The sequence below is a fragment of the Phaethon aethereus genome (genome assembly GCF_964289735.1).
Source record: "Phaethon aethereus genome assembly, chromosome: 2".
Taxonomy (NCBI): Eukaryota; Metazoa; Chordata; class Aves; order Phaethontiformes; family Phaethontidae; genus Phaethon; species Phaethon aethereus.
The window spans coordinates 21517943-21528118 of NC_138582.1; the positions used below are offsets into that span (position 1 = coordinate 21517943).

A 10176-nucleotide genomic window follows, 5' to 3' on the forward strand; every position below is an offset into this window, starting at 1 on the left:
TAACTTTTCTTTGTCATTTATCTAAACTATGTAAGCATTAAGTCTGTGGGACTATGACCAGTACGCCAAGGTCAAGTCCATTAGAAAAAAAAAAGTCTCTTTATTAACAAGTTCTTTGAAATGTGCTGTAATTTCCAAAACATTCCTCAGGAAAGTAATTCTTTTTTAGTGCCTTGAATTTCAGTACAACTACTTGCAAAGACTGTACGTCATCTGGTCCAACCTCCAAAGATGGGCAAGAGCAGCAGATGCTACACATCTTGATATTGGTAATTTTTTTTTTTTATTTTGATCTCACATGCAGAATTCATTGTAATAGTACAAACTTAACTGGAAAACCACATGAAAATAAATAGCAATATCTCTCTATCAAACTGAACATGCTTATTAACTGGGTCTACTTTATACTTACCTGCTATTTTCATTTGTGATTCCAAAAGTGGAATAGACAGGACATTTAGGAAATATGAGCTGAATTGCAAGAACACTGGAACAGGGATTAAAAATCAAATTGATCATGACAAATTGAAAAAGTTACCTGAGCAAATCAAAACACAATTTAATAATCATAAAGGTGGTGGCATATGAAGGAACAGTCAGCTTTGTGAATACAGTTAGCCATTTAGCGGGAAAGCCTTTGGAAACTTTGGGGATTACAAGTGCCATATGAATGAGGAGCACAACATAGACGACAGCTGTTCCTTTTCCGCACTATGGGCGAGCTGAAGCCAGAATACCATCCCCGTTTTGGGCATCACACTTGAAGGAAGATGTGGACCTACTGTAGGGAATCCAAAAGCTGGCAAAAGCATGAGCAGGGATCACAAAAACACAAGAAAAGCTGAGAAGAAGTGAAGTCATTTAGAAGACTGAGGAGGAGTACAGCAGTGTTCGCAGAGAAAGGCTGCCTCGGAAAGGGGGGGGTTTGGCTGCTCTTGGCAGTGATAGAGGCTTAAAGTGCTGTGGCAGAGGTGGATGTTAAACCTCAGAAAAGGCTTCATTTAAGCCAGTTAACCACTGGAATAGATTACCTAGGCAGCATGGGGAGTATCTACTGCTGGTAGTCTTTAAAAACAGGTAAAACAGGAACCTGAACACATGCAAGTGGAGCTGATCCTACCTTAGAGCAGGGGTCCCTATTGGCCTTACATTCCATGATTGTCCTTCCACAGTCACTTAAGTTTCACTGCACTCTACTGCCTCACCCCTTACCTCTGGATTTAGCTTTCGGCTCATTCCTAAAGACTTGGCTGCCCTTATACTCAAGAAATCATATGGGATGATACGAGCTGGTGTCATACTCCTACTCTGCTTGTGCATTAGTCTCTTCTTTGACTTGTGTCTTCCTTGTATATTAGGGAACATACACCACCCTGCGTGCATGTATGCACGCACATGTGTACTTTTTAAACACAAGAAGCTCCCATTCCTGATTAGCCTTAAAAAGCCACCAAAAGAAATGTTTGGTAACACACGCTTCTTAATCAAGTTGCATCAGTACACCTCACAATGCCATTTCAGAGTTATGACGCAGCTGGTAATGGCTGAGATCGTACAGTATAGAGAGGTGACACATTTCTTTCTAAAATAAAAGTATGAGTAAATATCAAATAGCAACACTACCTTACATTATGTCATCGGTTTTGAAGAGGAAATGACCCCACAGATTAATGACAAATTCTGCCTAGAAGTCAAAGGTATGATACAATCTTATATTATTAAATAAGAGCTAGATATGATCTAACCTACTTCAAACAGCCCAGTCTTTAGTAGAGAGAAGAGAAAAAGGCAGAGTACCAAGAGTCCATATTTATCTCTGGCATAACGCCAACAAAGCCAACAGAATTCATTGAATTTCAGTGTGCCTCAGAGTGCCACATGGCAAGTGCCGCAGGTCATCCTGTAAGATGCAAGGTATGATGGATGGAAAAAGCAATGTCATTTTCCTTTCCTATTTAGGAAACATTATACTAAGAAATAAGATACCACAGGACTGTATCTCAGATAATGCCTGTTTATTATTATGTAACAATTGATGTATCAATTCACTAAACAATTTTACAAATTCAAATATGAACATACTCCAGGAAGTCCTCCGGAACAAAGAAATCTGAGACTTTCCTCGTAAACTCCATTTTTTCCATATTGTACATACTAAACATAATTATGCTGTAAATAATATACAAGTAAACACTAAGTTTTATATACAAATTTCTTAAAAAAGCAGTAAGGATTTAAAGACACTGTACTTTATTTTTTCAAAATCCTAAAGCTAGGAGATCATTCATCCATCCGATCAAGTCAGACTTACTATATTAATCTCCAGACTGGAGATAGTGATTCCCTCATTCTTAGTGCTGACACCAAACACGGTAGTGTTCCTAGACCCCCCCGAAGGTACGTTCTAAATAGATGGACATTAATAGATAATGACTGGGAACAGAGCACATAAATATCTTTTAAAAAATTAACAAACCTGGATTTCCTTGGACATATGAGCAATAAGAAGAAATCACCTAACATCTTTTTAGAAAATGCATCTAAAAATTTCTCATTTATAGCCTGCTTCTGGCTTTACACTATATGACAAGTGCCACTACTTATTTGTGATGAAGAAGGGTGTCTACTCTGGCCAAAGTTGTCATCAACTGATGGCACTTCACATTTAGTAGTTTCAGATGCTGTGTTCAGTGTCTCTAACCCAAGTTCTGCACTTCCAGAGGAACAAGACCCTTGCCAACAAATTGAGAATTGAGCAGTCCCAAGGAAGGGGGACAAAAGGAGCTGTTGATTTCCCACTATTTCTAGTGCAGGTCTGTGTCACTGTGTTTACATCATGCATCATTCATCTGCTGTGATGAAATGCAACCCTGTGTTTTAAAAAAAGACCTCTGTAACAGCGGAGGATACTCTATCTTTGTGAGAAGTGTTTCACATATTTTCCATGGGCACAAACTGCTCCTGCTTCTATTTAAATCTCTGTAGCTCTCTTCGCGGGGCATTATTCACTTCAGGAAGTTCATTCAGAAGGTGCTTAACATAAGAAGAGGAAAAGCCAGCATGGCAGCAGACAGCAACATGGCTCCTGAAGAAAAGCAGAGCACTACTCCTGCAAAAAGGGCTGTCCACAAGATCCGAATGGCCAGCCTAGTCTTCAGCTTGGCACGAGGTTGGCAGCAGTGGGCATCTGACCACCACATAAAGCAAGCCCAAGAGCCCTCTGGATGGGTCCCCCCTGCAGAAGACTCATCAACTCAGCCTGTACAAGAAAGACCCTTTGAAAAATGGCCAATTCCATCTGTCAAGAAGGAACAAGGCAAAGACAATGAAAAACCCTCAGCAAAAGAATCAGTGACAATAAGAGACGCTGAAAAAAATGCAAGGGAATCAGATGAAGCCCTCAAAAAGTTCAGCATTAAAAACAAAGAGGTGACCAAAACAGTTGTAAGCAAAGCCTATGAACGAGGAGGTGATGTTAGCCTCCTCAGTGGAAGATACGAGAATAACGATAGTAGCTCAGAGATGACCAAGCTCAAAGAAGAATCAAGTGCTATTGACAAAATTCTTAGTGGGAAATTTTCTCCAACCATAAGGAGAAAGTGTTCAAATGTGGTATCAGAGCTGACCAAGGGTTGGAAACAGATGGAACAAGAGGACAAAGAGGGGGCTAAGGAAGAACTGCTGCTTAAGTGTCATGATGACAGCCTGGATGCAGAGGACAGTGGCTATGGGGAAGCAGAGGACAAACTCGAGCAAGAAGATAGTGACCGAGAGGTGACAGCTGTGAGGATTAAACGACCTGTGCCATCTTTGTAAGTAAAATACCTTTATTACAGTATCACAAATGGTCAACAGACCTGGAAACAGGTAAAGGTTTCCATGAGGAAGAATGGGAGAATAAAATTTGTAGGAAATGGTCAAAGAGAAACTATTACTCTTGAAGAAAAAAAAAAAAATCCAGAAAACCTTTCAAATATCTCTCTGTGCTTAAGTAGTTAGTCAACAACATCTGACTTTAGCCTTAGGTTTTGTGTGCTATATACATAATAGACTCAGGAAATTATATTTGGGAAATGTTAATTATATTTAATCTTCTGGATTTGCCAGTTCAAAATCATTACTTACTTCTTTAGTCCACATTTCAGATTAAAATCTTTTGCCTTATCAAGAGCCCACAGCTATTCATTTATTTCATCAAATGTTAAGTCCAAAGCAATGAACCTGACAAATAATATTTCCAAATACTTATTCATTATTTTGCTTAGTATAAATTGTACATATTCTTGGGAGTAATTTGCAGACAATGTCCAAAATAGACATTGCAGGAATTACCTTTAAGTACATCTTAACAAAAGCTGGGTTCACTGCTTCTCTTCAGAAGTTTTCCATGGATTTAGAACTCATCAAGTCAAAGAATGGAAACGTTCACAGGAGCTGGGACCCCAACCATACATTAAAAAGCATCCAGCCTGCCGCAGGATTGCTTTGAATCACGTTATATGTTATGAATCATTTGACAAAAAAGAACATTTGAATCCTCTACAACTACCTGAAAGGGGGTTGTGGCGACGAGGGTGTTGGTCTCTTCTCCCAAGTAACTAGTGATAGGACGAGAGGAAATGGCCTCAAGTTGCGCCAGGGGAGGTTTAGATTGGATATTAGGAAAAATTTCTTTACTGAGAGGGTGGTCAGGCATTGGAACAGGCTGCCCAGGGAGGTGGTGGAGTCGCCATCTCTGGAAGTGTTCAAAAAACGTGTGGATGTGGCGCTTCAGGACATGGTTTAGGGGACATGGTGGTTCTGGATTAATGGTTGGACTTGATGATCTTGAAGGTCCTTTCCAACCTTAGTGATTCTGTGATTCTGTGATCAATAGATTCTTCAAAATCAAGGTCTCTCTACGGGTACACTATCATAGGTGGTGTTGGGGGGACATATTCACTGAATATGTTGTGGAAGTAGAAGTTTCTGACATACAGACTTCGATATGCCTGTAAACGGTGTGAAGAAAGAAGGAAGCAGAATCTGTTACTTACCTGTGTAGTTACTACAGGTTCTACTTAAAAATTTAAATTAAGTAGCAATCACATTCACAGGATCATAGTTTCGAGTAATACTTACTTCAGTAAGAGGTTCGTGCTTGAAGATTACAATACAGCAACAGGCGCACATTAAATTCGGAGACCAGGTAGAAAACAACAGGAGTCCAGCCGTAGCCATGCAGTCCTTGGAGAGGACTCCTCTCCAGCCCGGAGAGGAGAGGAACAGCAGAGGCTGGTAGAAATTCTCTGGTTTCCTTTGCCAGAGTTCTCGAGCAGAACCACCTTTCCAGAAGATGGCTACAAAGAGTTGTGTGGTGGCCAGACTGGCCGATGGGTAGCTGCCGAACTAATTAATCGCTCTTTTGTCAGTAAAAGATTATAAGGCCTGTACGTCCAATGCTGCAAGACTGGGGAAACTGTAGGCAGCCATTACAGACACAACACGTTGTTTGCTCCACTCCTCTGTTTTACAAACTTGGTAGTTCCCCGGAACAAAGAGAGCAGAAAGGCACGCGTGGTGGGACCTGAACCCTTTCGGTGTAACACCTCAAATCTAGCTGTGAAACTGCGATGAAGGAGCGCGTGGCCGCCGAGCCTGGGGCACGCCGAGCCGTGGCCAAGGAGCAGCACACGCGCTGCCCGCTGGCTTTGCTGGGCAGGGAGGACAACCGGAGGAGCAACTTAGACCAAGGCAGGGCTCGGCCGAGCTTCTCTGCCCCAGCCCGCAGGGAGGGAAGAGGCTGGCACCAGGCATGGGTTCCTGCCAGGAGCCATCACGGGGTGGGGCCCGAGTCTCCACTGCTTCTACTCAGTGTCCATCGCCCGCACGCCTGCAGCACGAGGCAATTTGAGACGACCTTTCGCGTCCTTTCCTAGTGTGAAGGACTAGCAAGGCAGCAGGAACTGGAGGATCAGGGCCAGTATGTTCATACCATGTCCTAACTGCCATTTCAGAAATGAAAAACTGGGACCAGCACTGATGAAAACGCCAAAACAGGCTTTGTCATCTCTCTGCAGACAGGCAGGCAGGCTGCACCATCCCCACTGCCCCGGTTTCACACCTCACTACTAATGAGTGTTTACCATGACCAGCATTAGAATATGAATAACATAGTCATGGATTGCAACCATACAGTACATTTTAGCACAGCTATGTGAACACACACATAGCTATTTTAATTATTCAGACTGGGGATTAGAATGATGCTTTGCTGTACAGCTGACCAGTCATCCCCCACAAGGAGCAAATGGTTACTAAAGAAACCGATAAAAGCTCTCCAGTAACGCAGAGCTTGACAGTCCGCAGCCTCTGCTTTGCAGAGAGCGTGTGCGCTGGCCTTTGACAGAAGTTAGAACCTCAAAACAAAGATTTCACACATACAGTGGGAAAAGAGGATACATTTGCAGTAGATATCATCTGTAAATAAATCAATTAAAACAAATTGCTCAATTTAAAACGTGATAGTAGAAACAAAATATCGATCTTTCTGTTAAACTTTACATATATTTTTCCCATATATCTAATTTTAGTGCTGGTACCTAGGAAAAAAAATTATTAGCCACATTTACTGAGGTGCAAATGATTGAAATAACACCCTCTGTTACTTACAGAGATCTCTTCCACTGAAATCTGACACTAAAGTAATTTCCTGCACTTACAGTGCTGTTATCAAGCCCGGATTTTTTTAACTACTCATTTTTTAGAATTTATTTTATAGCGTCAGAATACATTATTTCACCACGCTACTTTTATGAACCTGTCAGTGTGGTTTAATCTTCTTCAAAAAGGCCATAAGTACATGGCTGTTAAAGCAAATCTTCCATTTTCCTGTCTACGTTCCAGGAAAAAAGCAGCAGTACCAGTACTTTTTTTCCCTTCATCAGCACCTTCATCATTTCCAGTCGCAATATTTGCTAGAATAAGGTTGCTTCCTTTGAAGAAGCCATGTTAATGCCTACAGGCCTAGGAAACACTATTTTCTTCCTGCTTAGGAGGCAAAGAGATGCAACAGTGATAGGAAACTCAAAACATTAAAAAGGGATTCATGCTTTTCCCCAACAGAAAGGATTGCCGGGAAGACAGAACATGGATGTTGTTCTTCTGGAAGTTCAGAATGCATTTAGGGTGATTATTCTGGTTAACGGGTTAATTTATTTGATTACAGGCAAAGCCCTTCTTACAGTGGGTTACTGCTCACAGCCTTCACTTCGGAGCCACAATCCATTGTGTAGGTGCTGTACGAACATGAAAAAAATGCTTCTACATGTATAGAGTTTACTGTGTTAATGTGTCATTAAGCTAAACAATGGGGAAAATTGCATTTCAGTCATCAGAAATGGTTAAATTAGAAAAAGCATTAAAAAAAAATATAGTAAAAATAAGGTTTTTCCAAAACCATGTGGGACATGATAAAAGCAAAAGGATAGATAAGATGGTGTTTTTCTCAACCACTGAGAAGGATTAGGATAAAGAAGGTGATAATAGTATTCAGCTAGCTAAAAGAATTAAAGATTTCAGGAGGAAATGGAGAGAATATTTACTACACTGTTAAAGAAGAAGATGCAACATAGTCTTTAGGGTCACGCTGTCTCACTCACTGTCTTCTTTCCACTCAACTTGGGGAACTGAAGCTCCAGGACTTCTCAGGGAGCAGCTGGATGTGGCTGAGGGATAAGCCCTCTGTGATGGGATCTGCTCATTTTCTCCACAGAGACTGTTGGTATCACTTCTTCTAGGCAGTTTTGATTCATTTAGGGCTTCCCCCCACCCCTTCATGGATACCTTCCCACGTGAAGAGCTGGGGAAGCAGTCAATCTGGAGTTAGGACTGCGCTGTCACAGGGTTTCTATGGCTTCTGGGAGATCACAAGTTTCAGGAGACAAATTGTTTTGGGTAACCAAACCCTGTGCCCACAGCTCCTCTGGGCAATGAAGCCACAATTCAGGGCAAGGGGCAAAGGACCACAGCTTTCCCCTTCTCTGTATGACAACAGCTTCTATACAGGAAGATTTGGTTTATCATTGGGAAACAAAATTGCCTAGCTTTACCCCGCTGACATTATTTTAATGCTTTCCTGCCAACACCTACCTGCTAATCACTTACATGCACAAAATCACAGGTGCGTACACGCTGCCTACTCTCACGATGCTCTGCAGTCACACCAAGAAGAAAGGTGCATTTACTTGGCAACACTATGTGCTTGATTCTTCTGACACTTTTCACCATCTTGATGGGGAAGAGTATTTTGGAGCTTTTTAAATACAGTTTCTCAATACAGCTACAGCCAAGCTAGTGGGAACTCCACAGCTAAAAGTGGTCCTGCTCTCCTAGTCCTCCTTCTATCCCTGGCACGAAGTGTCTACATTTCTTGCTCTAGCACTATAGTGCTACCCAGTACTGGCATCCTTCTGGTGCACAGACCTGAACTGGGGACATCTCTGTCACTCCTATTCTCTCTTTCAACAGGCTTTGTAGAAAACAAAGAAATGCCCAAACAGCAGGGAAACAAAATTTGCTGCAGGTTTGCAGTCCTCTGTACTGTTCTGCTAACTGTGTTTTGGTTCTCTGGTGTTACCGTTAATATTCAGCTGACATTACTGAGGTTTCAGAGCAGCCTTCTAGGGAATAAAAATATTAGAAAACAAATTACTTTGGCACAGCCATAGCACAACATACTCCCTAGCCGAGCTCTGTGCAGACATAATGACAGGATGTGGACAGCAGAGAGACTAGCTCAGACTATCTGTAGCTCCCCCACAACATGTGAGATTGGCCACTAGAGGAAAGAGTATCAACAATTTGTCTGCCTGGAGTCATCCAGCAATATGATGTTGCTACACACACACAAATCAGTAAGACCTCTGAAGGTCTTTTCTCATCCTTTGACCTTGACACAAATCTCAGTAGCACTTTCAGGCTAGTACCCTGCCCGTGGGAATGCGAATTTTGGACTTCAATACTTGTTCAGAACCATACTTCAAATATATAAGTGCAGGCAGAGCCACTGCACTCTATTAGCTTTTCATTGCTGTTTTAAACATCAGCATCTACTACAGGGCGCAGATTTCTCTAGACACCACCCCTCTGCTCTTCAGCCAAGAATAGCCGAGGACCCACTCCGTACACTTGCAGTTATCGTCATCTATAACATCAGGGCAGGCAGATTTCAGGCTCTGCTAGGCAAGGCAGAAGTGGGGAGCTGCGTGACTGACCAAAGGTATAGAAAGTGCAGGTAATCAGCAACATACTCTTCCACCTCCCTAGAGCATCAAGTCATTCTGGGTGAAAGTCTGTCAAACGGGGTCAAATCTAGGCTGGAGGATGCTAATGTAGATGAGATCAAACTGCGATCTGCAAATTTGCGCTTGAGTGCAAACTGGAACAGGGACTAAAAGCCCCCAGAGAACCAATTTAGAAGTAGTGAACTCATGCCACCTGGTGGTTAGCATCTCGTCTGGGAGAACATGGTAACCAAGTTCACAGAAGAGATTAGTAGTAGAACTGCATAATTAAATAATGAAACGCAAAGCTCAAATGCCCTTTTTGTTTCTTTCAGTGCAAGCAGGTTTAACGAAGAAGCACGCACCAAAGCCCACAGAAAATACAGCCCCGTTAACAGCCTGAAGGACAGATGGCAAGAATGGGCCGACCAGCACATCATAACGCAGAAGCTGAATCCCTTCAGCGAGGAATTTGACCACAATCTGGCCATGTCCACGCGCCTGCACAAAGGAGATGAAGGCTATGGCCGTCCAAAGGAAGGAACCAAAACTGCCGAAAGAGCCAAGAGAGCCGAGGCCCACATCCATCGGGAGATCAGAGACATGTGCTTCATCATCGAATCAATGGCTAAGCCACGGCCCGACGGCAAGATCCAAGTCACTTTTGGGGAACTCTTCGAGAGATACGTTCGTATTTCAGATAAGGTTGTTGGGATTCTCATGAGAGCCAGGAAACATGGGCTGGTGGACTTTGAGGGAGAAATGTTATGGCAAGGAAGGGATGATAATGTTATAATAACTTTATTAAAATAAGCATGCTACAGCAAAAGCAACTTGTTTTGGAGAACCTCTCTCCACTTCTCCCTTGTTATTAGCGTTTGCACATTTTGAATACAAGATTTCCCCCGTTCAC

General features: G+C 42.3%; 1 protein-coding gene across 1 annotated transcript; it reads left to right on the top strand.

Moving 5' to 3' along the window:
* Positions 1–3060: 3060 nt before the first annotated feature.
* On the top strand, positions 3061–10076 carry ABRA (actin binding Rho activating protein; the record flags this gene model as incomplete). Its single annotated transcript, XM_081996869.1, has 2 exons — positions 3061–3812; positions 9599–10076. The coding sequence occupies 2 exons, from the start codon at positions 3061–3063 to the stop codon at positions 10074–10076; spliced, it is 1230 nt and encodes a 409-aa protein (XP_081852995.1).
* Between the last annotated feature and the right edge of the window lie 100 nt (positions 10077–10176).